At 36.1% G+C, this 27985-nt stretch overlaps 4 protein-coding genes across 6 annotated transcripts; 3 read left to right on the forward strand and 1 right to left on the reverse strand.

The window, feature by feature from the left end:
* Positions 1 to 30: 30 nt before the first annotated feature.
* LOC118034340 (uncharacterized) lies at positions 31 to 4325 on the reverse strand. 2 transcript variants are annotated; one of them, XM_035039602.2, is made up of 8 exons: positions 4079 to 4323; positions 3904 to 3992; positions 3566 to 3629; positions 2347 to 2424; positions 1696 to 1772; positions 1515 to 1581; positions 1317 to 1424; positions 31 to 354 (listed from the first exon to the last, which is right to left on the reverse strand). In XM_035039602.2, the coding sequence occupies exons 1-8, from the start codon at positions 4148 to 4150 to the stop codon at positions 325 to 327; spliced, it is 585 nt and encodes a 194-aa protein (XP_034895493.1). In that variant the 5' UTR covers positions 4151 to 4323; the 3' UTR covers positions 31 to 324. The 2 variants fall into 2 exon arrangements, with proteins under 2 accessions (XP_034895493.1, XP_073262158.1); XM_073406057.1 differs by having other exon boundaries at positions 354 to 489; positions 4079 to 4325.
* Positions 4326 to 5118: 793 nt separating this feature from the next.
* LOC118034339 (FIP1[V]-like protein) lies at positions 5119 to 16737 on the forward strand. The gene is given in 10 exon segments (XM_035039601.2): positions 5119 to 6003; positions 8010 to 8251; positions 10097 to 10223; positions 10298 to 10366; positions 10506 to 10646; positions 11144 to 11245; positions 11354 to 11688; positions 12928 to 14581; positions 15617 to 15891; positions 15893 to 16737. Coding segments are annotated over 10 exon segments (4005 nt in total). The 5' UTR covers positions 5119 to 5217; the 3' UTR covers positions 16167 to 16737.
* Positions 16738 to 17744: 1007 nt separating this feature from the next.
* LOC118034338 (ABC transporter I family member 1) lies at positions 17745 to 20170 on the forward strand. The gene is made up of 2 exons (XM_035039600.2): positions 17745 to 18008; positions 19120 to 20170. Exon 2 carries the CDS (start codon positions 19178 to 19180, stop codon positions 19865 to 19867), a length of 690 nt encoding a protein of 229 aa, XP_034895491.1. The 5' UTR covers positions 17745 to 18008; positions 19120 to 19177; the 3' UTR covers positions 19868 to 20170.
* A 1886-nt stretch (positions 20171 to 22056) lies between these two features.
* LOC118034337 (uncharacterized) lies at positions 22057 to 27028 on the forward strand. Of its 2 annotated transcripts, none has more exons than XM_035039597.2 (9): positions 22057 to 22389; positions 22875 to 22958; positions 23230 to 23264; positions 23429 to 23549; positions 24721 to 24809; positions 25035 to 25140; positions 25396 to 25523; positions 25617 to 25668; positions 25906 to 27028. In XM_035039597.2, exons 1-9 carry the CDS (start codon positions 22174 to 22176, stop codon positions 25981 to 25983), a joined length of 909 nt encoding a protein of 302 aa, XP_034895488.1. In that variant the 5' UTR covers positions 22057 to 22173; the 3' UTR covers positions 25984 to 27028. The 2 variants fall into 2 exon arrangements, with proteins under 2 accessions (XP_034895488.1, XP_034895489.1); XM_035039598.2 differs by having other exon boundaries at positions 22060 to 22389; positions 23438 to 23549.
* Positions 27029 to 27985: the final 957 nt, after the last annotated feature.

Genomic DNA, 27985 nt, shown 5'->3' on the forward strand with positions numbered 1-27985 from the left:
GGCTTCGAGAGGATGAAAAGCTTAGCTGAGTTGTGGAAGTCCGATAAAAATGTATTCATGAACCTATTCAACTCAGCTCATCCTGACCAAGATCAAATGAGTTGGGATGAAGGGAAATCGTATACTTTACATCAACTAGAGTGGCAATAATTGCTTTTACAAGATCATTAAAATTTCCATGCTCTGAAGAGCATACACAAAAATCAAACAGGGATCCAATAATGTCACAAAGAACAGCTGACAGGATTCCAGCTGAAGGAGTTCACTGCTCTTCACCGGGTTGCTGAAGACCGAAGGTTGCATGATGAAATATTCAAACAAGCATTAACCTAGTCTTGCTTCTCTTCTTAGTACCTGGCAAAAAGGGAAGAGAAATGGGAAAAGGGCCACGACAAGAATCAGGTGAAAAATATTGCAGGAATGGCTCACACTCCACACGAAAGAGCAGATTTTTTAGGCCGTGAACAACAAGCTCAACGACACGTCACCCTTGCAAACAGCAGCAAAAAACATTATGCTAAATCACACGAATACTTAGCAAGATAATGCAGAAAAGTAATTTAATGGGAATGAATTGAATATTCAGGGCCCTTTTCAGAACACGTGGAAAATATCTTCTGGACAAGAATATGTAATAAAATGAGTGGCATTACTAGGTAACTCCTTCTCGGACATGAATTTGGCAGTGGCTGCAACAGAAATCTAAGTTTTGAAGGGGAAAAGGATCAAATTTTTATTTCTGGCAGGAAGACTATAAGCATCCAATTTAGCCCAGAAGGCACATGCAGACAGATAAACCATAGTGGTCTTCACAAGGACAATAAAGATGGGCACAGAGATGTTGGCAACCAGAAAATGCATGGGTAGAGTGACCAGTAAATGCAATGTCCCTATATCAGTACTTTTCCTTTTATAAATTGAACAAAAAGGACAATTCTACAGAACTCCTAATGCATACCCTTGCATTAGTAATATGCAAATGTCAATCCAATTTCATGACAGGTTATCTGCAATCTTCGGTCCAGTTCTACAGAACTCCTAATATACTTGCAGTAGTAATGTGCAAATGTCAATCCAATTTCATGACAGGTTATATGCAGATCGTTTAACTGAAATGGCTTGTAGCCAGGTGAGCATGTTGAGAAGTGAGAACCAAAGTTGAAGGAATTATCATATAACATGACAAAGATTCAAGACAGCTGGGATGACAGAGCATGCAAGAACTGGAATAGAATAGGCAGTATTTAATTGAAAAATCAATCTTCGTTTGATCCATTTGCTAAAAGTGAATGGGAAAGGAAACAAAAAATCCTTACCTCCTCACCAAATTTTATCAAAATGGTTGTCCTAGGTCGATGCTGGCCCTCCATAGGCACGAAATGAGCTGTTACTACTGCTGGAAAACCTGCACCATCCAAAACACCCTGCAAAGGGGAAAAGGAGGGGGAAAAGTAATTAGAGATTCCGACAACTGAAAGGTCAGTTTACTGGTATGAATTAAATTTAGTACTTACCCTTACTATTCCAGCAACAAATGCCCCGCAGTTAAATGTCCCCATATCCTTTGGAATTGAAATGAATCTACAGCACAAAGACAGTTCAGCACCTAGATCATTACTTAAAAAACAAACCCAGCTACATTTGACAGCAATTGTCATATTATGAACTAAAAAAGGCCAAGGAGATAATTATGACCTATTGACAAGGAGCTCCTTCTCACTGATCATGTATTCATCTTCATGTTCAGTGCCTTTTTCAAGGGAATCGGCTACCTAACATAATAGCAGGAAAGGGGCTGGTGAGATCCAACTTTGAGTTTTACATTAACCTTTACTTGCTCCATGCATTTCAAACATATATATAAACAGGAAAGAAAAAATGTTACACAAATAAATGTTGTTCGAGAAGACAAAATCGGCAAAACATGCTGAATTGCAGGTTCAAAATGGAAATGAAATAAAAAAGAATACACCTAGTATGACTTTCCATTTTCACATAAAATGACTTTCCATTCTCACTGATCATTTATTCATCTTCATGTTCAGTGCATTTCTCAAGGGAATCGACTACCTAACATATTAGCAGGAAATGAGCTGGTAAGATCCAACTATGAGTTTTACATGAACCCTTACTTACTCCATGCATTTCAAACCAATACACAAACAGGAAAGAAAAAAGGTACATGAATAAATATTGTTTGAGAAAACAAAATGGGTAAAACATGCTGAATTACATGTTAGGAATGGAAATGAAATAAAAAAGAATACACCTAGTATGAATTTCCATTTTCGCATAAAATGTAGTTTAAGAAGTTACTGAACTTTCAAACACTGCAAATAAACTTACCTTTCCAAATAACACTTTCCACACTGTGCTGTGGACAAAAGACAAAATACCCAACAATCGTGTTTCCCTTCTGTTGCCCTGTGGCATCAAAAGAAGCATTGTTATAGCACTTGTAGAACCAAAATGCAATGCAAAATAAATGTTAATGAAGAAAACCTATTGGCATTCTTTGGAGCCAGGACAAATCATATTTGTCAAACCATAGTTGGCGCAAGTTTACTCAACATAGAAAATAATCCTCCTGGGGAAAAATAGCCAGAGTTCTAGACAGCTTATATCACACCCCTTGTATGATGACAAGCTAATTGCCACAAGGGTGAGAGAGTGAAGGGAAAAGCAAAATGAGGTTCTTGGAGAAATGCAAATAAACCACAGTGAAAGCCCATACCACGCCTTTGACTCGATGTATGAAAGTACCTTCGTGGCATTTTACTGAATATAAACATGTATTACAAGCCTCACAGTTTGGCAAGTCAAAGATTCCACAGTAAAAAATTACAGGTTGATGACATTAGGATAGCTAACAATGCAATTTCCTGGATTGATACATGATCTAGATATAACATGTTAAAAGTTGTTTCATAAGTATATCCATTCTGCATAAACAAGGCATCAATTCTGCGGGCAGCATAAAATTATAAGTATCCAGACAGCAAAACGCACAGCCATTAAAGGCATCAGATGTGGAATGGAGAATAAAATAATAGAAAGCTACTCCAATTTCAGCAATCTAGGCACATTTTCCTGCACTGAAAAAGAGATTGGACTGAGAATTCTCTGCCAGCAATTCTAGCATAGGAACATTGATTGAGTACTTCATTATTCACAACTAGCCCATAAGTTAAAACTGAAAGTCATCTCACATGCTTCACACACCTATTTCAAAAACCCAATCATATGCAATCATGCACAGAAACTTTGATCAGATATACAGATGGGCAATGCCTATATTCCTGCTGCCTCTGAATGCGAACTGCCACATAACATATAGGGCGGGGGGAGAAAACTCAGCATACACATGATATTAATATATAATCCCCATGCTACTTACTGCCAACGAAAGAACTAAAAAGCTTCTGAAGAAACTTATCTACTCCTGGTTCGCGAGTATGATCATTCCATAGAGAACGGCAAAAACAAAATTGCATCAATCTAGACATAACCAATGAAATTTTAAAAGTGACAGGAATTCCAAGGAGAAATCTTAACAATGCATCACCTTATCCCTATGGCAAAGAAGTTCCAGAACTCGAGCCCCAACAGCATAGCCTGCATCCTCTAGCCTGCTCCATATTTCCCACAAAGATCATTATTACAAATGAAAGCACCCAAATACTTGATATCAAAAATTTTTTAAACAAATTAGACCATGTACAGTCACATCACAAGTGTATCGCTTGAATTTCTTGATCTATCCTGCCAAGAATAACACTAAAATTTATCGCTTTAAATATCCAGTATAGATTCTTCCTTGCTAATTTCTCTAAAATCTATCATCAAAATGATCCAAATGAACAAATACAAATCAAGCAATATAGAGAAAACGGCAGAGCTCACCTTCGCTCTAATTCAGCAATGTTATCAACCTGTGTTTGATTATACTGAACAAGCTCCGAAAACAAAAATGCAAACGCACTCGAACTCACCTGCAAAACCAGAATCCTAAAGATCAAAACTTCAAAGCTAAGCCAGTGGATTGAGTTAGTGAGAGATCGAACAACTACAAGGTTACCTCTTGTTTGCCCTTGCTGAGGGGTTTATCGAGGACATTAGAGTATTGCTTGATCTTGCCTACTCCGATCATGTTTTTTAGGGTTTAATTTCCTTTCTGTGGATCTTCTTTTGGATCGAATCCGGGAAAATTTATTATGGTCTGTTTGGAAGGTGAGAAATCACAGGAAAATGAACGAGCGATAGACTAAGCTATTAGAACTGGTAGTGGTCTATTGAAGCTCTGTGTTGCCGTTTTGGTTAACTTTTGAACCGTCCTGAACTAGAGGAGTGGACGACTGGTATTTTATGGATCTGGGCTGACACGTTTGGGCTTGCTAGACTATTTGGATGGACCGACATTGTATACATTTAAGCGGGCTTCACCACGGGTTATAATTTTTTTAAAAAATATATCAGTTATGCAATTAAAACAGTTTTAATGTGTTTTTTTATATAACCAATATTTAAAATATAAATTGAAAATCCCTAAAATAAATTGATAATAATTTATATAAATAAATAAATAAAATTATTGTTAAAAATAAAATTAAAAATTAAAAAAATAAGAAATGAACGAATATTAAGATATTCACTTAAAAAAATAAGATATTCATATAATTGTATTTACTAAACTTGTTTATTTAACTCAGTAAAAAATAAATTAATACTCTAAAAAACTTGTGATTCTAAGATAAACACAAATAAAACTGATTAAATAAATTCACGACCTAAAAAAAATATTATGCAAGGCTCAATACATCAATAATATCATTTAAAAATAAATATTTTTTATTTTAAGAAATAAAGTTTATTTGTATAAAACTCAAAGAAAATATAGATAAATTAAAATAATATCTTAAAAAATCAAGTATAAACAAAACAATTCTTAAAAAAACTATATTAAAAATGGAACATAAAACCTATAATTTAAGTTATGAATAAATTCATAGAAAAGAAATTAAAGATAATAACAAAATTAATGTCAAAACCCGAACCCGAACCCGAACCCGAACCCGAACCCACTCTCTCATACATTTCACCTCGCATAAAACACGAAACAAACAAACACGCCATCCAACCCTCAAAACCCTTCTTCTCTTTACTTCTCCCTCTAAAAATCCAAACAAACTCTCTCTTTTCCTCACTTATCTCTCTACAATGGAAGACGACGACGAGTTTGGAGATCTCTACACTGACGTCTTACGTCCATTCTCCTCGCCTCTATCCTCTGCTCCCCAGCCTCTCCCCGCTATCTCTTCTCTCCACCGTCCGATCGATCTCAACGACGCAATCAAGGACGATGACGACGAGATCCTCCACGTTGTTTCCCACCGTAACCCCTCTGCTCCCCCCAACCAAAATCCAATCGAAATCACCGCCTTTTCAGCTCCTCAAGTTAGGGTTTTGGGAGATGCAGAATCTCCGATTAAAGGTTCGATTGCCGAGGACAGAGATTTAAATTTTGATATTGAGGATGTTAATACTGGGATTCTTGAAGATTCGCGACCGATTATACCTGGATTGATGGAGGATGATTCTACAAAGATTGAAGCTTCTGCTGTGGTCAGTGGCGGCGGCGGCGGAGGAGGGGATTGGGAGGAGGACGAGGAGAGTGACAGCGAGGATGATTTGAAGATAGTGTTGAATGATAATAGTCATCCTGGTGGGCCCATGGGGATTGACAGAGAGATTGGTGATGACGACGATGATGATGAGGATGGGGACCCGCTTGTGATTGTTACGGATAGGGATGGACCGAATCAAGCTATCGAGGAGAAGGATTGGGGTGGCGGCGAGGATGGGGTTGCTGCTGTAGGAGGTGGGGCGGAAGGGGAGAGGAAGGAAGGAGGAGAGGCGACAGGGAAAGGGAATGCAGTGGTGGGACCGAAAATTGGGTATAACAATCATGGGTATCATCATCATCCGTTTCATTCTCAGTTTAAGGTCAGTGTTGTAGTTGTTGATGTTATATGTTGAGCTTTAAAAGAAAGAAAGAAGAAAAGCAAGATAGGACTTTTGTAACTCTTGTACATATGATATGAGTGGCTTTTATACTTTTTTTCTTACAAATGTATGATTACTTGAAAAAGTTGAATGAGAATTCTTGAATTTACTTGATGATGCTTATGAATTTTATGTGGTTTTTTCATGGCATTACTTCTTTCTGCTGACTAGATGTGTTATCTGGCTTCAAGGTTAGGGATTTCCTAAATATTGCGAGCAGTTGAGTATTTAATGGGCTTCTTCACTCAATCCAATTGTTGATATTTCTCACCTAAGTTTTGGTGCCAGGGCAGCCTACACTTGAGAAGAATTGTGTAGTCAACTGTGAAACCTGGTTGTCCTGGGTGAAACATCTCTGGGATTTTGTATAAGTAATCACTCGCTAAATTCTTAGTTTAAATGCAAACGATAAGAAGTTCAACAAGTTTTTTCTAATTGTAATTACTCCTTGGATGCTCCTGAAATAGCATTAATGCCTGGGAACAGATGCAATGCATAATAACGCTAGCACAAAGATTACATCCCGCGGACAATTTTGGGATGCCAACAAACTTTGGCATCTGTTCTTCCAAGATTTCATGATTTTCTTTTTACCTCCCCTATACATGTGTGAAGCGTTTGATTACGATGGGATCTTTTGCTGCATCACATCAGAATGCCCTGAAGTCAGATTTGTTCCCTGTGGATCACAATAACAATCTCTGGTCTTTGTGATTATCAGTTGGAAGAAGTGGATTCTTACAAGGATGAAAATGATCGAGATATCTTTATTGTTGATGCATGGAGAGCTCTTATAGCTAAGCTTGTTTCTCAATGCTTGAACGTGTCAATTAAGCTCATAGTTGTAACTTTTATGGGTTGATCTATTGCATGCGTATAATAGGGGTACTGCTGTTACATGAACAGTCGAGAAGGTAAGTAATTGCTGGGGATATTTGGATAAGTTTGCACCATTTGGTTATAGCCAATAAGATGTGCGTATAATTTTGCAAACAAATGGCATGCAGCCTATTGTTTATGTGGTGTGAGTCCCCCCCAAAAAATAATAATTGATGTATCTAGCAATGACATAGAAATGCTTTTATTTCTCGTATTAGTTGGTCATGTAGTCATGAGCCATATTGAGCTAAACTCAGTTATTCCTCTTTGGTCATTGAAAGGTCTAACTTAAATTCAACAATTCAACAATTCCACTGACATCTGTTTCATTTTGAAATTGGAATCCATAAGTTTGGGGAGCCATTCTGTTGAACCTGCTTAGTGATTGATTTGAAAACTTGTAATAGCCCCAGCAGTCAAATCAATGTGTGGTTTCTTGCCTGGTCTTTTTGAAACTATCCTTGCCATCTTTGCTCTTACTGTTCACTACCTCCTTGATTCCAAGCTGTAAAGGTGCCTCCCTTACCTTCAGTTTCCCATCTTGCCTGTCTCTTTGTGCAAATTTTTTCATATTCTTGCAAAGGAAGAGGGTAGAATATAACTTCTTTGCTGTTATGGATTCTATCTTGGGCTTGAATTTCACAACTAACTCTACAAGATGGCATGCTTAGCCTCAGAGTTTTTTTTGTTTCTGGTAAGCAGGATGTGTTCTTTAATGCCATACAAATTCTAAAAAGATGAATTGGTTGACCTTTTCAAATGTTTTGGTTTGGGTTAATTCTGTTGTTTGTTGCTAGCGTGATGGAAAGTTAGACTTTAATTTTGATATGCTTTATAATCATGAATTGAAAGGTTGATTTTTGTGAGCCATGCTTTACTTTTGCCAGCTTGTAGTTTCTCCATGAAAATAACAATTACTGTTGAGAAGTTAATTGTGTATGAATTGTTTTCTTCACCCACAATTGTTTGATGCCTATGGTTACTTTTGTTTTTAACTTGGTGGGCTTGCCACTTTTTTCATTTCATTTCCTTGTTGACACTATGGTTTATTTTCTTTTTTCATGCAGTATGTGAGACCTGGGGCAGCTCCGATGCCTGCAGCTCCTATTGTTGGTCCTGGAGGAACTCCAGGTCAAGTTCGTCCTCCCATGAACATGAGTACTATAGCTGGTCGTGGTAGAGGTGACTGGCGACCGGTAGGAATAAAAGGTGGTCCTCAAAAGAACTTCCATCCAGGATTTGGAGGCCCTGCTTGGGGTGCAGGGCGGGGTTTTGGCAGTGGATCGGAATTCATGCTTCCTTCCCACAAGTAATTTTCACTTAAATTCTGCTGCTGGTTTCTTTTTTCCACTAAGTTTCAATACATTGTTTTGTTTTTATGAATATCTTGCATTAATTTGTTTGCTAAATATTTGCTTCATTTACTGGAATTTTGTAATGTCAGTACTGATTGTATTAGTCAATGCTCTGTATGATCTCTGCAGTACCATCCTGGGCTTTCATTGCTCTCCTTACAATCTCAATTGTCAGCTTCTTTTTTATGTCTTACCTGCATATTTGGATAACATAGGCAATGCTATGGACCTGTGGCCAAAAGAAAAGCACTGAGCCAAGAATTTTTTTTTATTGGGTATCAGTTGTTTCATCTTCTCATCTCTCTCTCTCTCTCTGTTTAACCCTCTTTCCTCTCTAATTTTTATTGTAAGAGAAGCATCTCTATGAGCTGTTACTTCATTGTCTGTTACTATTTTTCATTGGTGTTCTGGCTTACTATTTGCTAGAGAGGTTCAAAATTTCATGTTATAAGAGTAACAAATGACAACATCGTCGGCAATAGATCAAAGCCTTACATCTTTACATGGTTCTGTGTCGGTAACATGTAGTGTCCATCATTTGATCTTTTTCAATAATTCTCATGCTATAGATTCTACCTTGGGTTTGGTTTAGATATATGTGTTATTAAAGCCTTCACAAAAGAAAGACTAATTTAGATGAATGATTTTTAAAATATTTTTCATTTTCCTAAGTTCCATAAAATCAGGTGATCTGGAGCAAGTTCTAAGGCATTCTTGCATTAAGTACTAGACAGGTTTAGGGTTGTCATATGAAACCTGTCATGGGTATGTAGATGACATCAACCATAAAATTGGATTTTTGGAGGGTTTCCCCATTCCAAAACAGCCTGTTGTTTTTCCCACATGCTCTCTATTAGATCAAGTATGATCTTGATGATGTTTCTCGAATATAGTGGAAATTGAACTTAACATTCATCTTTGTGGAACATAATATTTTCAAACTGATTAATGCACCGCCTCGTAAAACCTTTATGAAACACTGCTGAGGAACTCTGTACCCTATAATAATATGCAGGAAATTGGATTTCAAATCAGCTCCTTTTGCATGAGACACAGAACCTTTTGAGATGGTACAAAATGCAGATGCTGTTTACATAGCCTGAAAGGCTGTTGACATTGCCCTTCCTCAAAATGAAAATTTTATAAATAAAAGAAATTTTGTTTTTAGTATGGCCCCACCCTAAAAGGCTGTTGATGTTGTCCTTCCTCAAGATAAAAATTTTATGAATAAAATAATTTATTTTTAATATCTGTTAAGGCTGCTAAGATGAGCTGTTTTCCTACATTTATGTGTGTGAAATACCATTAACTGCAAAAGATTTTAATTTTAAATTTGTACTTTGGTTAATCCAGATTCACTAATTAGATAGATTAATAAATCGGATGCTGCCTGGAAATTTGGAGATGTTTGAGATTTGACACCTTCTAATTGCCATCTGTGCATGTACTGTGCTGCCTGAGATTTTACCTCAGCAGGCTGTTTGTTTGGTCTATAATTGCATAAATTTCTTTGTGGAATGGCCACTACATAATGATCCTGCTCATCAATCTTCACCTAATATGCTTTTAAAATCCTTGGCCTTGTCATGCTGATGTCTTTTTTTGTGAGTTCAAATCCACTGTACCTGTGAGCTGATTCCCAAGATATGATGTGTTTGCATGTCATGGCAAACCTGTTGTTTGCTCTTTAATTTGTGAATTGTCCATTCAGTACGGGACTACCATGCATTGTCCAATTGAGGTAGAGTGTTTTTCCTGACTCCTGTTGAATGATTATAAAATTTAAATATTATTTTCAGGACGATATTTGATTTTGACATTGATGGCTTTGAAGAAAAGCCATGGAAATATTCGGGTGTGGACGTATCAGACTATTTCAACTTTGGTTTGAATGAAGAGAGCTGGAAAGATTATTGCAAACAGCTGGTATGTAACATATTTTAACTATATTATGTACTAGATAAATGAATATGCAAGACAATTTGATTTCTATTGTGTAGGAACAATACCGACTGGAGACTACAATGCAAAGCAAAATTCGTGTGTATGAAAGTGGGCGGGCAGAGCAGGTAATTGTGTGCTTAGGCATCATGTGTTTATTATATGCATGCTGTGGCCTATTGATATCCATGCATGTGAAATGAATGGTATTTCAGTTTTAACTTGATGAAGAGGAAAGTTTCTGATTTTCTATTGCATTCACTTTAGGAGTTTGATCCTGATTTGCCGCCGGAATTAGCAGCAGCAACAGGTTTCCGTGATGCTTCAGCTGACAATTCAAATGCTGGAAAGTCAGACAACGCACAGAATGATTGGACTAAAGGATCTGCTCGTTTCCGTGCCCAAATAGTAAGCTTTGACTTCTATTCTCCTTTTCCACGTATTTAGCATAAAGATTTGACTATTTATTTTTCATAACCAGAGATGAAATTCTGTCTTTTTGAGAAGGCTCTCTTTTATCATTCATCTATTGCCTGCAACTTAAATGTATCTGTTCTCGTTGTGTAGCCAGGAATTATTTAACTTTTGTTCCTTTAAATGTTTGGTTCTTCCTTAATTGTCCAAATTATCAAACTTAGTTTTCTATTGTTCCCAGTGGGGCATGTTGTTAAGACCTGGGATTTTCATTTGGAGATCTCAGATCAAATATTGGGAGGGGTGTCTTCGAGTGGGGACTTAGGAATTGGAGTAGGGCTATATTTATTCTGTAGTCCCAGGCCCATTGGCCCCCCAATGAACCAAAAAAACATTGCTTTCTGTAAATGTTTTAAAGATATCAGATCCTTAGATCTGTAGTCAGTTTCATATTGCTTTGAGGATTCACTGGCTGACTTTATTTGCTTTAGCCAACTGGCAGAGCAATACAAGTTGAAACTGGTCATGGTGAACGCATCCCTTCCATCGAAGGCCGGGCTCCTCGACTTCGTGATTCTGATGCAATTATTGAGGTAAACAAACATTTCTGTCTTTAATTGCTCTGATATAACTGTATTTCTTTGACTGATATCTGCGCACTACATATGCAGTGTAGAGTAACTGAAAGTTTCTTTGAACAGATTATCTGCCAGGACTCTCTAGATGATTCCTCCACAGGAGATGGTGTCCAGGATGCAGCAAATGACGAACCTCAAAGAGATGACTTTAGAGGAAGCGATGTAGCCGAAGATGACATGGCGGAGACAGAAAATGAATATGCTGGTGATTTTCCACAGGCTTACAATGATCGAAAGGGTGGGAGAACACCTCACATGAATTCTGCCCGCGACATGCCTGAGGGAGATGGGGTTTCGCCCTTCCATCCTGAAGCATCAGCTCCATACCCCCATGCTGGTTCTAGGGGTCACCCTCCTCCGCACCCTGGTAGGGACTTTGGCACTCTTCGTGAGGAAAGGTATGAATAAGGCTATATCATATTCAATAATTCCATTATGGCGGTGTAGGATATGTCCAAGGAATGTGTATTTGTTTGTTTTTGTGATGGGCTGGGGTTTGTTAAATTGGGAAATTTAGGGTTTCAGATTGATGTGGAATGTATAATTGTTTAGGGTTATGCAAATGGTTGGAGAACAATGGAGCTTGGTGGAAAAATGGAAAAAATAAGCTGCAGGTGTTTCGGTATGGTGGTTAAATGTTAATAGATTTAGGGTTTCTTTTGAGTGGTTTAATTGGTACAGAGTTGAGAAAGAGTTGCGGCAAAGGTGAGTATTAGGGTGAAAATTAGGTTTGCACTGGTGTAATGATTGGTAGGGTGGCAACCAGAGGAAATTTGGGGGCTGTACATTAATTATAGTAGTGGAAGAATTCAGAGAAGAATAAGTGTTCAAAACCAAAGGAGAGAAATCTCATAGGAATGCCTTCCACTAAACCAGTTACTCTTGATCCATCTTGTGCTGTATGTATTCAGCATCTGCTCATTTTCTCTATTTGTTTTAGTCTTTATATTTCAGATAACAAGAGATTGGCATTTGGACATTTGAAAGCATCTTAAAGAGATTATAATCTTGCTTTTAGAGAATGCATTTAGGATACCATAAATAATGAGTAGTGGTGCTAGCAGGAGCAGCTTGGCCAACTTTATATGCTTTAGTGAAACATGGTTGGAGGATTCAAAAAGATCATAAAAATATTGAATTGTGAATTAGATGTAGTCTGAGTCATGAATAGATGTAAACTGAGTTAATGATTTCTTATTAGAAAAACCAAGAATATGCACATCTATGGTCATATGACACTGCTGTGTGATGCTGCTAGTTATAGTAATTTATTTGGACATTTCCATGATCACAATGACACAGTTGCGTGATGCTGCTAGTAGTTGTCAATTACTAGTCAATATGAAAACTCACATTTGTCTGCCCCGTAATTTGGATTGCTTATTGGACCATGGATATTTTTGTCTTTAACCTATTCGGTTATAAATTGTTTTTTGTGATGGTTTTTTTTGTTGTTGGAGAATTTCTTTTAAGTTGTAAATGTCTAACAGGCCACATACTGGCCGTTGTGAATGTTTTATGGGTCAAGAAATTATAATTCGAAGTTTTCTATTAGTTTTGATGTTGGTTTAGCTTTCACTTGTTAAAGCTGCACCTGTACTGCTGAAAAAATTTTAATTCTTTCCACTTCTTCACAGGCAAATGCAGGGAAGATCCCGTGACAGATCACCTCATTTAACTCCTGCTCAAAGCTCACGTGACAAGAAATTTATTGATAACGCGGAGGAAGAATCAACTGAAAGTATGGTTGGCAAACACAGTCTGCGGCTATCATCTCCCATCACAGTTCAGGATGCAAGAGAGTTGAGTTCTGAGAAAAAAGATGATGCTGAGCCCTTGCAAGCTGAAGGAAGCTCTAGATTGGGAAGGGATGAAATGAGTGAGAATGAAGAAACCACTAAAGATACTCCCAAGGATGGAAATGTGCACCATTCTACTAGGAAACAAAAAGCAAGTTCTCATGTAGAACAGCCTGCATTGCAACAGCTTGATGATGATGAAGACTCAAAGGCTGCAAGAAGCAGTGAAAATAGCAAAGCAAGATCAGGCAGTAGCAAAGATTATCAAAAATGGAAGGATGGTGTTGAGGAGGAGGTTGTTCAAGGTGGACGTTCTACACGCTCAGGTAGCATCAGAAGGCACTTTGATGAAAATGAACAGAATTTTCGGAGAAAGGATCGTGATGTGAGACACGAGATGGAAAGAAGTCGTGTCATAATAAGAGGGAGGGAGGATTCTTATCCTCGCAGAGACTTGGATCCTAGCTTGCCCCATCATTTGCATATGAAACATGAGGGCTATGATAGGAGAAAGGAGCGAGAAAATTCTGACATCTCTTGGCAACAAAGAGATGAAGATCCACATAGTAGCAAATATAGAACTGAAGACAGGAAGAGGGAACTTGGAGATGAAATGGGATCTAGGCACCGGAGTAAGATTCGGGAGACTGAGAGGAGCGACAAAGATGAACATCTTCATCCAAGAAAACAGTTAGAGAATGGCAGCTACAGGATTCATCATGACAAGGATGGTAGTTCACAACACAGGGAAAGAGACGACAGTTTGAAGAGTAGGTTTGAAACGGTAGATGACTACCACAGCAAACGGAGGAAAGATGAGGAATATATGAAAAGAGAATATGCTGATAAGGAGGAGATCCTGCATGGCCACAGAGAAAATACCAGTCGCCGCCGGCGTGAAAGAGACGATCAGCAATGGAATAGAGACAATCTTGATGACTATCACTCTGTTAGGCATAAAGATGAGGTCTGGTTCCAAAGAGAGAGGGGCGAGAGGCCGAGGGAAAGGGAGGATTTGTATAGGCTAAAACAATCCAATGAAGAAAACTTACCAAGACGGGAGAGAGAAGAAGGACGAGCTTCTGCAAGGAGTGGGCGTGGTGTGGATGACAAAGCATGGGCTGGCCATGCTAGGGGGAAAGATGAATATAAAGTTTCTGATAAAGACTACCAACTTAAAGATGCTGTTCGAAACAGTGAGCACCAGAAAAGAAGGGACCGGATGGAGGATGAAAGTCTTTCACATCATAGGGTGCGGGATGCTGTTTATGCACGAGGAAATCAGTTTAGTAGTGATGAGAGAAGATCCAGGCAGGAAAAGTCAAGCACTCGCATTGATCGCACTCTGGATACTTCTGATAACCAGAGGGTGCATGAGAAGAAGCGTAAAGAAAACACAAGGAAGAACAAAGAATCTGATGGTGGAGATCATGGCACTTTGGGCCCTTCCAGAAGAAACCAAGAAGACCAGAGTGGTCACAGTGATGAAATGGTATTTCTCATGCTTAGCTCTAGAAAAAATAATGAAATGGAGGAGTAGTAGATAGGGAAATCCTCCTTAAGATGTCAGGTCATTGATAAATGAAGTAGTATAAAAAAACGTCTTAGAAGAAAATTGTATCTGTGAAGGTAAAAACATAAATACGTGGACATGGTGTTCTTCTAATGACAAAACTGAGCTAACAGGAACCAACTAGGAACTATCCAAACAGGAGCTTCTCCCTCCCAAGAGCCCATAAACAAAATGCACAACAGCTGCTTAGTAGATACCAATTCTCTAGACTGCTGTATCTCCAACTGCCAAACAATCCCACGGATACCGCATGTCCACAATGTTTTCTCATCCTTTCATGCCCCAAACCCTTCAGGTGGATCAGAATGACCCCCACCCTCCACAAAATAACCTAATTCTCTCTAATCAAGTAAAGCCTGTTCCATATATCCCATGCCATAACCATGCAAAAAAAAAAAATAGTCTGCCTGATACTGAAGCACATACTAAGGAGAGAAAAGCCTCGTGAGGCCATATCACTTGAAGCAACTCTGATGATATATGAACTGATATCCAGCATGTGCAAAAATACTCTTTAAGATATATGTATGTGCTATCGGGTTATAGTCTTACAAATGCTTCAGTATCTTATCTTACCAATGCAGGTATAGGGGAGATCAAGGTACATGGGCAGGTAGTGCTGCAAATTCTTAGGGTTATGCTTAGGCATGTCGAGCTGTTTTGACTGTTAAGATTTCTTGAAATTAGTTCACAATGGTGTGCTAGATTCAGATTTGATTTTCTTTATGGAAAATTTTTTTATTTTTAGATTCTTGAAATTAGTTCACAATGAGAGCTTAGACAGGGGTTTCATTTTCTTTAAGGAAACTATTTTTGTTTACTCTCAGATTTCCTTTAGTATATGTACTCTGTCCCATAGCAACTCATTCGGTTGTCGACTAGTTGGCCTCTTGCTGATTGATTTAGAAAGTGCCTTGAGCTGAGCTGGTGCTGTTCATCTTTGACTTTTGCTAGATTTTAAAACGCTCTCGTGCGCCAGGAAATGGAGATGCTGAGATCTTGGTCCAACGGAACTCTTCCAAAAGGCACAAGGAAGATGCTTCTTCAGATGATGAACAACAAGATTTAAGGAGAGGACGCTCAAAATTGGAACGTTGGACAAGCCATAAAGAGAGGGATTACAACATCAGCAAGTCGTCAGCTTCCTTAAAGTTTAAAGAGATTCATAGGAATAGCAATGGCGGATCCTTACAAGGCAGTAAACTTCCCGATGAACTTCCTAAGAAAATTTGAGAAGCATCCTGTGAGCGAAGAGAAAGATGTTGCTGAAGTGGTAAATAAGGATACTGATATGAAGCCATCGGAGGACCGGCACCTGGACACGGTTGAGAAGTTGAAGAAGCGGAGCGAGAGGTTCAAGCTTCCGATGCCAGGTGAGAAAGATGCCCCTGCAATAAAAAAGACAGAGAATGAAGCACTGCCTTCTGTCAAACCCGAGACTCCTGCAGATTCAGAGATTAAACCAGAGCGGCCTCCTCGAAAACGAAGGTGGATCAGCAATTGAAAGCGAAGTTTGAGAATACATGTTCAAGTGGATTGCCTTATTAATTTTGAGGGCCTTGTTTAATCACCTGGAAGATCCTGTCATCTGCCAGTGATTCAAACATGGCTTCCAGGGATGGCCATGTGCCTCTGCGACTGTGCTAAAATCTCTGTAACCATGTTTTGGTTCCATACTTATTTGACATTTATGTGTACATACTGATAGATGTAACCTTAAACTGGTCACTCACTGATACTGGCCCACGAATTACTTCTATAGTATCAATTTGAACAGCATTACTCAGATTTAACCTGCAGCAGGGTGAGGGTCAAACACCAGATCCACAAATGCTGTTAACACGATGGCTCTTGCGGAAGCCGTTGCCCTTGAGACGAGGCACTAGTTCAATGTTGGGAATCTTCTGGATATGGCTCCGGGTTTGAAAGAAATTTGTATGGAGCACTGTGGCAACACTTTTGTATGCTGGTAGGGATTATCACAAACTGGTGATATTACTGTTATATGTATCTTGTATGTTGATTCATCATTCCCAGCCTTTCTATTATGCCATCAGAGATCCGTTTTTGTATTATAGGAATTGAGTTATAGGAGATGATCGAAGGGGAAGAGAAATAAAATATTAGTGGATGCCCTTCACCTCTAATGACTCTGAGTGTTTTGGTTTTCTATATATCCTGTTTGTACGTGCTTCTCGCTGGAATCCCTGTAGCTGACTGAACACCCTACGTATGGATCGCTGCCTTGAGAAGTTATTATTTTTTATTTTTTAAAATTTATTTTTGATATTAATATATTAAAAATATTTTAAAAAAATATAAAAAAATAAATTTATACTAAAAAAATGAATTTATACAAAAAGAAAAATAAATTTATACCAAAAATATTTATTTTTTAAAAAAAATATTTTTAAAACATAAAAATAAACTGATTTTATTAAGAAGTAGTGCTTTCGGGTTCAAATTACCATTGTATGATTCAATATGTAGTTATATAATTCTACGGGTATTTGATTTATCTTTAAAAATATAATTTTTCAGAAATATATTAAAATAATATTTTTTATTTTAAAAAATTTGTTTTTAATATTAATATAATTTAAAAATAAAAAAATAAAGCCAAAATTCTCTTAAAATCTTTGTTTAGAAAAAAATATAATTTATAATTTTTTTTAAATTTACTTTTTAAATCTAGAATAGAACTAAGAGGTGTTTGGAAGTGTGATAGAAATTGTTTTTTTAAATTTTTTTACTCTGAAATGTATTAAAAATATATATTTTTTATTTTTAAAAAAAATTATTTTTGATAATCAGCACATTAAAATCATTTTAAAAATATCAATTTAAAGCTATAAAAATAAAAACATAAAAAAAAAATACAAACTAAAGAGTAACCTCCGAATTGATAAGAATCCGCAGCTTGCTAATATCTTTTTCCCTTGATGAGAAGAATCTTAATTTTCCTACAGATAAGAGAAGTGGTCTGTTTTATTTACTTTTAGTTATAATTACAAAAAAAAAAAAAAAAAATCCTATGATTTTCTTTCTATACTTATAAATTACATTAAACAAAAAAAATTATAAAAAGGATGAAATGACCAAAATGGCCACCTATATTAAGAATTAATCATCGCACACGATCACTCTCTCTTCCTCCCTCTCTCATCGCTCGGCACTCTCTCCCTGTTTTCCACTCTCTCTGACTAAAACGAGGAACTGGAGTCGAAATCAACAAATCATCTGCTTTCTCTGATTTCCTCTCGTGTTGATTCCCTTTGTGTCTGGAACTCAACAATCTTGGTCTCCCTCCCTCTCTCTCTCTCCCTCCTGGAACTCAAGAACACAGGTAAGAGTTTTCTTTTGGATCGAGAGTTTGAATAATGGGTTTAGGAAATGTTTTTACCATTATATACCCTAACTAGGCATGTTTATATGGAAATTGATCAAAACCCTCAATTTAATTTTTGGGGTTACTGTTCACAGAACCATAAATACGATTCCTGCGTTTGTTGTCCTTCATGGATGGTTTCTGAATATGGAACTTGAAGTTGAATAGCTTTGAAATTTTGTCTGGTTAATGGATGCTCATGAATTGTGTGAAGGCTTTGTCTGTTCGTATTTTTTAGAATCCAAAATAGAGGTTTGAATTTGAAGGTGTATAAGAATTTTAAGGTTTGAATTTCAAGACAACACATGCATCGCATATTATCAGTATGTGCTTTCCTGTTGAACTAGGAGATGATATAGGCACTGACGTTACATTTATCTTTAGTTTCTCAATGAATCTATGTTTATGGTAGCATTTAAATTTTGTTCTCTTCTGAGCGTGGTTGAATCTTGCTTGCATATAAATATGGGTAGAAGATCATCTCTTTAGTGTGGTTATGGATATTGATTTGGTTCTTTATGGAAGAAGTCAAGTGATTTTTGTTCTTTTTTCATTTGGATATCTTGATTAAATTTTGAATCTTAGTTTTGGGTTGTTAATGTTTTAGTGACACAATAGTTCTTGTGAATACTGGCCAGTTTTTATGTTGGTTCCATGATGGGATGTGATGCTAAAAGATTTCATACGATTGGAAGTGGTCTTTACATTATTTTTTAAAAAACTATTTGGGATGGTTTTCGGTGATTATTTGGGTTTTATTTGTACTGGATGATGCTGTGGTCTTCGGGTGTCATTAATGACTCTGTGTTAAGGCCAAATTCAACTTGCATAATTTCGTGCTTCTTAGATGACTTAAATGAAAACTTCTTATTAACATCTGCAGTTGTGTGCTTCTGTGGCCTTGGTTAATCCTTAATTATATTTTCCTTTCGGTTGTTGACTTCTTTCTCTATCCATCTTGATGTTATCCTGCACTTTTATGGGATAAAATTTCAAATTTTCTTTTTTTTTAACTTCTTGTTGAGCACTGGTTGTCTAGATTCTAAAGTTTCTTTTGGATTTCAAACAGGTGAAAGTTTGTGCGCAAAATCTTGAACAACAGCACACTTTCAATTTTTTAAGCCTCAATGTCGCTTCGGAAAGCACCCCTCCCTCGGATCCTTCTTGACAATGTATCGTGCATGAGAAATGCCCAACAAATCTTGCGGCATGTAAATGTCTCTGTTCATGATGGCGGGGCGCTTGTACTGACAGGCAGCAACGGTTCGGGCAAGAGCACTTTTTTGCGAATGTTAGCTGGTTTTTCTAAGCCTTCTGCGGGTCAGATACTGTGGAATGGTCATGATGTGACTGAATCTGGAGTGTTCCATCAGTACAAGCTTCAGCTCAACTGGCTCTCCCTGAAAGATGCCATCAAGGAAAAGTTTACTGTACTTGACAATGTTCAGTGGTTTGAGCTTCTTGAAGGCAAGCAAGGGAATTCTCTGCCTGCTCTTGAGTTGATGGGGCTTGGAAGATTAGCAAAGGATAAGGCAAGAATGTTGTCCATGGGTCAGCGAAAAAGGCTGCAGCTTGCAAGGTTACTGGCGATTGACAGGCCAATTTGGTTGTTGGATGAGCCTTCTGTTGCATTAGATGATGACGGGGTGAGGTTGCTCGAGTACATTATCGCAGAGCATAGAAAGAAGGGAGGGATTGTGTTTGTTGCGACTCATCTACCAATTAACATTGAGGATGCCATGTACTTGAGGTTGCCACCAAGGTTCCCCAGAAGGATGACCTTGGTAGATATGCTCGATCGTGCAGAAATCTCATAAAAAAAAGGAGATGTATATTTCTGCTGCACATTGATTTTTTCATTGCATCCGAACTAGCTGTCTTCATTTGACTAGTTGAGCTTCTGGTGAGTTATTCCAAAATATTACACGCCAGTTGATTTAAGGCAGATGAGTGAAGTCTTCCGTCTTTTCTAATTGCCTGAAATTAGTGTTGTGATTCTTACTTAGATTTCCAGTGACACAAGGAGCATATATTTTTCTTTTATTTTCCCCTTTGTAATTTCGGATCCTTGAGTAGAAATGAGGAATGAGAAGTCACACAGCTAGTTTTTTCCAAAATAATGTTGAATTTGGAAAAATATTGGACAAAAGGGCTCGAGTCCAATATATATATATATATATATATATATATATATATATATGAGAATCAAACAAATTTAAATTAATTAAAAAAAACGCATAGCATTTCACTTTCTCGTTTATTGTGGCTCTTGTTATTGTTTTACTGTTGTTCAAATTATTACATTTCAAAATAAACATCATGAAATTTTAAAACATATTAAAATAATTATTTTTAACATAACATATATAACACATTAAACTGATATAAAAACATGTTAATTATTTTTTATAAAAAAACATCTTAAATTTTTTTAAAAAAGCACATCTTTCGTTATTTCTGTCTCTAAAGATTATTGGAAAAGGACGTAACTTGGTCAGATTGGCATCTTTCGTTCATGAACATGGATGATGAGAATGGGCTTGAGCTTAGCTTGGGTCTAGGTTATGGTGGATCATCTGCCAGATCCAAAGGTTAAAGTGGCAGCTCTTCAGATACCAGGACAGAAGAAGGTGATTTTTAAAAAATCCCTTCATGTAATACCCAAAAGCAGGATTCAAGGGCTGGATCTCAAAGAAGTGATTCAGTGAAACCTCAAGAGAAGTTCTTCAATGACCTTTCCAAGAACAATGCAGATGCAGATGCAGATGCGTCTATTAATTTTGAACAATAGGGTAACAAGCATGGACTGTTATTTGATGATTTAAATAATCAAAGGAAGCATGAGAGAGTTGTTCATCATTCTGATTTACATGACAAGAGCCCACGTTTCTCCATGACTACAGAAGATGGCTCAACTACTGGAAACATAGATGTGGCAAAGTCACCATGGCCCCGGTTTCCCGGTTTTTATTTTAATGTACAGAAACCGACCTGATCCGGTTTGTTTCAATTCGAATCTCTCAGTTCGGTTGGATACTGGTATGTGAAGTGTGAACATTTAACTATTCAAAAAAAAAGTAGTCTCTATTTTTTTAATGTTAATATTGGGGATTATTTTATAAATAATTATATATGGAACTAATAGTTATAAAAAAAAAAATTAATATATTTATCTCAGTATTTTCTCAAGAAAATTTTTTTTCATAAATAATTTATTATTTAAGTGTCATTATCAACTTTTAATATACATTTAATAAACCAACTAATGCCAGTGCATCAAGATTTTGTTTTTAAACAAGATTTTAAAATTAAATAAATGGACTTGCATTTTGGATCCTGGAAAGACGTTAATTTATTTCAACATCTAATCTAATAATAAGGTAAACCAGTACTAAGAGTTTAGGAATAAAAAATTTGTTTTTTTTATGATTTTTGAAATTGAAATTTTATGGTTGCTTATATAATACTCATAAAAAAATTATATAATTTTTAATTTTAAAATTATAAAATTAGTCCAGATTTATATAGATTGTGCGGATATATGTATTAATAAAAAAGAATTAAGAAAGAATGAGCGGTGGACATGACATGAAGATGTGACATGATTTTTGTGGCTCAGATAGCTTGTGGCACTGTCGATTTCCTTCCTTCTATGGCTGACATGACACTTGACTGATGATTATGTTTACGAAACTGACATGACATCTTAAATAGCATGCATGATGTAATTATATCTCAGTATTTATAATACTCTATTTTTTAAAGTATTTTTTTAATATATTAAAATAATATTTTTTTATTTTTTAAAAATTATTTTTATATATAGAATGATTAAAAATATATATTAATTTAAAATAAAAAATTACTTAATTTTTAAAAAATTACATTTAAAAAATAAAAACAACCAACTTAAAAAATATAAAAAATACAACTCGTTTGATAAATACTGGTTTCTTATGCACCACAAAGTTAAATTTGGCTAAAAGACAGATTTCTTTAGTTATCCCACGCCTTTTAGCTTTATTATTATTATTATAATAGATAGATTTCTTTAGCTTTTCCTTATCATAGGCTACAAGCTTTCGAATAGAAGTGGGATTTTATAGAGGAAATTTGTGTGAGGATGGAAAAGAAAAGGCGATCTTGGGCTTGCACTTTTGTTTTGCAAGTCTCTCTCTTGATTGCCTTCTACCTTGCTCTCAACTTGGGTCAGCCCCAGATGTCCATTTTTCAAAACAGAAATGGCACTAGCAGTAGCAGAAGACCTCTTGATGTTTACTTTCTCAGTGTTAGAGGAGGATATAGACCCCTTAAACAGCAAAACCTTCTTCTCAAACAGGTGGTCAATTTCCACTCTTTTCTTCATTGAAGATTGAAGCACGCTTCTTTATATCTAAGATTTGATCATAATTATTAATTCCTAACGTTACTAACTGAGGCTGGAAATCCAACCACCTCATTTTTTCTGTTATATTTCCCTGTTCTATAAGTTAATGATCTGGTTTCGTGTTTGTGGCTTCATTTTCCAAATATTTTGAAATCGAATTTATAGTTTTAACTAATCAAGTTAATTTCTTCAAGGGGTTTCTTTGCATTTTTCTCAGTTGTCTCATTTGTGTTGGCATTCCTGGTTTGGTTCTGTTTGTGGTAAAGAGATTCGGTGTGTATCCATATTTGTTGCGATAGGAAGTCCTCGGTGTTAATGCTTTTGAGTTTACATCTCATTAACTTCGCCCAGGATTAATCAAATCACCACAGTGTATTTCCATTTGATTTTTCATTTGATGTTCCTAATTTTGATTGGAGATACTGTTATTGATGAAGATGGAGAAAGTGGCAAGCTTTTACAGAGCTAGGTTTGTTGTGAACATTAGTGAGCTGGGAGAAGATGATCCACTCAAACAGAATGTAAGATCTCTTTCTTTTCCCCCCTTCTATTGTAATCTGTAATCTCTTTCTTTAGTACACCTTTTCTATTCTTGTCAAATGGATTTCTTGTGATCCAATCCTAAGCTCTTGTTAATTTGAAAATCAAAATGTTTTGCAAAAAGTGTACTGAGGTACTCTTTGTAATAGAATCAAGTGTAAATACGTTTCAACTTTGAAATGGTTTCTCGCAAGTTTAATACATTTCATTGACATAAACAGCTAGCAACAATCCTGCAAATATCTTTTGCAGGCAAGCAGGCTCTTCCCACCTCAGAAAGTACCCTGGTATACCATACTCTTGGAATTGTTACCTGTCTTCAATTGTCAATACAGTTGCTTTGCATGCAATCTGTTTTTTTTTTTTTGGCCTTATCTTGAATTGCGGTTGATGATAAACATTTTTAAACTACTTTCTTCAAATAACTGGTAATCGGGGATGATAAAAATAGTGCTTGTAGGTACTCTACTAAAGTCTCAAATGATGGGAAAGTTGGATGCTTCCTGGAGCATGTCAACATTACTAGTGGAAAAATGCTAACAGTTGTTGGTTTGGACACTGGGTCGTTTCAGGTATAAACTTGCTTGTAAAAGCGCACTCTATTTGCATTTTCTATGACATAAATATGTATTAGTCCGCATAAGTCTTTGATATATATATATATATCTTCACAACAATGAAGTTGCAGTGTCAATTGTTGATGCCCTCAGAATCTGCATCTCTGCGATGCTGTTTGGTTAATATTTTGATAGTTAGGTTTTGTTTAATGGCATATCCTCTTCAATCCCCCATCCCCTTCTTTAGATTGATTGATTATTGTGGTACAAGTTTCTAACTTAAGTCCAACAAAACCAAGTTGGGATGCTTGCGTGGAATTGGAAGTGGACCAATTTGCCCAATCTACACTTCATTGGCTCACTGCAAAATATTTGCAGCAACAAGTTGGGGCTGTTTAAATCTGAGCAGTCTTATAAAGAGGACATGCAATTTGGATTTAATAAATTTGTACACCTCCGTGAGCTCATTATGAGATATGCTAGAAGCATAGAACATGCTAGAATGTTAGTTTCCCATCTTATTTCCTATACGAGGATGATGGAAACTATATATCTGTATAAACTGACAGCATTAGGTGATTTTATTAGAGTAGAAAGCAGTTCATAATGATTATGTGTTCCGTTCTTTAGATATTTGTAGCTTTATTAAGGGCCTGCTTGGTGAATTTTGTAACTAATGATTGGTTCAACAGAGGACTTGGAAAACTACATTTGATGTACCATGCATTTTTTTTTATTAAAAAATACAGATAAAATGTTATTTGCAAATATAGGATTCCATTAGTCTTGTCTAATGTATCACATTTTACCTTCAGCAATGAGGTTCATGGCAAGGCTGAGAGTGAAAATAGATCATATCGGGTTACAGATTATGTAGATATGTTTGAAGTTGGATTTAAAGTAGAAGTAGAGACATGGTTATTGATTTTACACACTTAACACAATTTGTCAGGGAAACTTGCAAAAGTTTTTTATTAAGTCATTAGGGCTCTGCATTTCAACTGCTTTATTTACTTCTTTTACTGCATGCCTTTTGTTAGAACATTCACACGGCTAATTTCTCTTCAACGAAAGTGCAGAGTACTTTTGATGTTTTTGGAAGAGTACCATCGTAGATTCTTAGTACTTATTTTTCTTTTAGTGTTTCCTCATCTCTTCCTGACGGAGGCCTATTTTGAACTTCAAGGATTCAATGCTCATGGGATCAACGAGTGACTTTAAGAATAGGCAGTTAAATTGGCTGGCGCAATCACTAGAAGCAACCACTGACAACTGGTAAAATCAGTCAATACCATATTGTTTATTAATAACTTATCTAGCCTTTTCAGCTCAAGCACCAGCAGGCTGTAAAGTGGAACAGAATTTGAAGATTCGGATGTTTTTCGTTGTTGGGTCATTTTAACATTCATGTTAAAGCCTTTAGCTGCAATAACTTGAATTATGATTTCAGAAAGGAATGGAACCCTAATCCTTTTTAGTAAATCTTTCACATTCATGCAGGATCATAGTTTCTGGATTTCACCCTGTGGTTATTTGTGACAAGGAGCAACTGGAAGCAAAGCAAATTAATGGCCCTCTGCATAATATCTTTATGAAACATGGAGTGGTAAGAAGTGAAGGTCTACAAACTTTGACAGCTAAGAGAAAATCTCCTATTTTTATGGTTTTAAATACTGGATCACATCAATAGAAAATGCTACTAACACCAACTGAAATTGCTCCATATATCTTTGCTTTTGTATATATTTTTCTGAAGAATGAACTTGCAGCAAACTAGTTTAAATCGAATATAGTAAAAATCAATAACTCGCTTGTGTCCTATTTATGAAAGTAATTTGTATTTCTTTCTTTTGCTCTCTAGGATGTGTACATGAGCAGCCAGGGCTGCACTAGTCGCATCGTTCAAGATGGAGTGGCACACATAGGCATTGCAGACCCAACTGGTAGTGAACCTTTGGTTAATTTAAATGGAAGATTGGCTATTCAAAAGTGAGTACCTTGCTCTTGGTACATTATGTTTTCCATTTATCTCACCCATGCTAGTTGAGCTGACATTTTCATTTTGTTTTTCGACTTCCACAGAGAGATGATTAATGATGGGTTTCTTCTCCATAGAGTTAGCTCCCTCGAGATTGTATGTATTCTATCATTTTCACAGTGGATTAGAGTTCATTTGGAAAAACTTGCTGGTCCTGGACAAATCCTGATGATTTTAACTAGTCATAATTTATAACATGAATTATAACGCACATCTACAGTCCCTTGAGATGCACTTTGTGTTTCATGATTGACTAATTTATTATCTATTATATAGAATTATGCCCTTCATCTATTGAGGAAGCCTGAGCTTGTTCATTTTTTTCCATGGCAGACAACCTATTTTGTGAGCTCAGCTGGGGAGATCGTGAACGAAGCTGTAATCACACAGCACGGTAAGGAGGTGGTGTAAATTAAAAATTTTGAGGACCAAGCTTCGTCCATTGTTGAAGTCTGGTGCATTTGCTTCGTCAACCATTCCTTTTGCCAGAACTGGGTTTTTTGGGTGTAAACTTCATTGTGTTTAAACTAGCCTCCAACATTTTGGCCATCTTGGATAGGTGATTGTTCGCCTCTTGTTCCCTCCAAACTTTCAATTCATTGAAGCGGAAAAGATAGAATTCATTGATGTTTTTGAAAATGTGTTATTTATTAATTAATTTTTAAGGTGTTTTTTTTTAATTTATTAAAATAATTTTTTTTTTAAATTTTTTAAATTGTTTTTGATATTAGTGTATTAAAACGTTTTTTAAAATAGAAAAACAAACGAGTTCTATAGGTTGTCGGGATTTAAACGGTAGAACTCTAATTTCTAAGAAAAAAAATGAAATCAATAATATTTTACATTTTCTCCATTGGCTTCCCAAGTCAGAAGACTCAGAACAAGGGCATATATATGGATGAATCAATCCCATATTTGTAAATGACCAAGACACCCTCCAGAGTAGATCTCCGCTCGCCCAATATCACCCCCAGAACCAAGGCCAAAACGGGAAGATTTGCAAAACCAGGCCACTATAAAACCCTAGCAAATCCTGCCAGTTAGGTTTCGACATTCCCTGGAAAAGAAGGAAAGAATGAGGCCCGCTTTTCTTCCTGCCCCTTGCTTGCATTATAGAGCCGATGATTTCTTACCGTTTAGAGAAAATCAACCGTGCTTCATTTCTTTTTCTTTATTTATTTCTTTTTTTTTCCCGTCATTTCTTCTCTGCTCTTCTTCTCTCAATAAAATGAGGCTGTGATGATATATATATATAAAAAAAAAAAGCTTTCTTTTCCGGGAATGTCTAATCAGGCAAATGGGGAAGGTGGGTGCCCGTTTATCTTGGCGGGGTGACCCGGATGGTATGTGAAATTGACCTTTTTATGGGTTTTTTTTTAACGGGCAACCGGTTGTTGCAGCCATGGTGGTGTCTCACTTCTCAATGTCTGATTATCATATGCTGATCTGAGCCTCACTTTTCTCTCTATCTGTCTTTTACTGTGTCCCAGTTTTTGTGTTCTTTTTTACCAATTACCATGTTTGGATGCAGCTGAGTTAAGGAGGAAAACAAGAATTGGGAAAAAGATTACGACATTAGGATAAATACATTGCTTTGTTTGACACTGGAACATTAGGGTTTGAAGGAGGGCTTGAGGAGGCTGTTTTACTGTACTATTTGGCAGTCCTGAGATGGGAAATCGAGATTTGGGATTAATTAGCTTTGGCTTGGTAGCTTAGTGATAAATTTTGATACCTTGCTTGCTTTTGTAGAATTTTATCTTTTCAATTCATTAGTCAAGTTAATTGGAAATGAATTTGATGTTGTTTGGTAATGGAGTTTTTAAAAAAGTTTATTTTTTTATATTTATTTTATTAATTTGATATGATGATATTCAAAATATTTTGATGTATTCCTTAAAAAAAAAAAAAAACACTTTGAAATTTACAAATCTGAAGAGTAAATTCTTTTTGTGGCATTAACTGGATGTGGATCTAGAGCATTAGAGCTTTAGCATTAATGGATCGGTATTTTTGGAACATTAATTTCGGGTTAGTTTTCAATGAGGTCGGTAAAAAAATCTAAAAATTAAAAAATTGATTAAATTAAAAAAAAAAACAAAAAATTTTGTGAAAAAAATCATGAAACTGAATAACGATGATATTTTTAAAATAATTAAAAAATAATAAAAAAATAATTGATATATGAAATTTTTTATTTTAGAGGCTAGCATAAGTTTTTTAAATTATAAATAAGCTTAAAATTTATTAGCACTTAACAAATGGAATACACAAGCTTCAATAATTTTTTATTTTGATGTTTATATTTTTTTAAAGATGCTAATTTTTTAAAAATATATTTTTTTTATAATTTTAAGTTATTTTGATGTTGTGATATTAAAAATTATTTTTTAAAAAAAATATTTGTAATTGT

This window comes from Populus alba, chromosome 18 (genome assembly GCF_005239225.2).
Source record: "Populus alba chromosome 18, ASM523922v2, whole genome shotgun sequence".
Classification (NCBI taxonomy): domain Eukaryota; kingdom Viridiplantae; phylum Streptophyta; class Magnoliopsida; order Malpighiales; family Salicaceae; genus Populus; species Populus alba.

Coding starts and splice junctions, on each gene's coding strand:
- LOC118034340 (XM_073406057.1), bottom strand. CDS start 4,150: ATGATCGGAGTAGGCAAGATCAAGCAATACTCTAATGTCCTCGATAAA. Junction 3,630..3,903: donor ATTGCTGAATTAGAGCGAAG/GTGAGCTCTGCC, acceptor AATATGGAGCAG/GCTAGAGGATGCAGGCTATG. Junction 1,582..1,695: donor AAGGAGCTCCTTGTCAATAG/GTCATAATTATC, acceptor TTTGTGCTGTAG/ATTCATTTCAATTCCAAAGG.
- LOC118034338 (XM_035039600.2), top strand. CDS start 19,178: ATGTCGCTTCGGAAAGCACCCCTCCCTCGGATCCTTCTTGACAATGTA.
- LOC118034337 (XM_035039597.2), top strand. CDS start 22,174: ATGGAAAAGAAAAGGCGATCTTGGGCTTGCACTTTTGTTTTGCAAGTC. Junction 22,390..22,874: donor AAAACCTTCTTCTCAAACAG/GTGGTCAATTTC, acceptor TTATTGATGAAG/ATGGAGAAAGTGGCAAGCTT. Junction 25,141..25,395: donor TCTTTATGAAACATGGAGTG/GTAAGAAGTGAA, acceptor TTTGCTCTCTAG/GATGTGTACATGAGCAGCCA.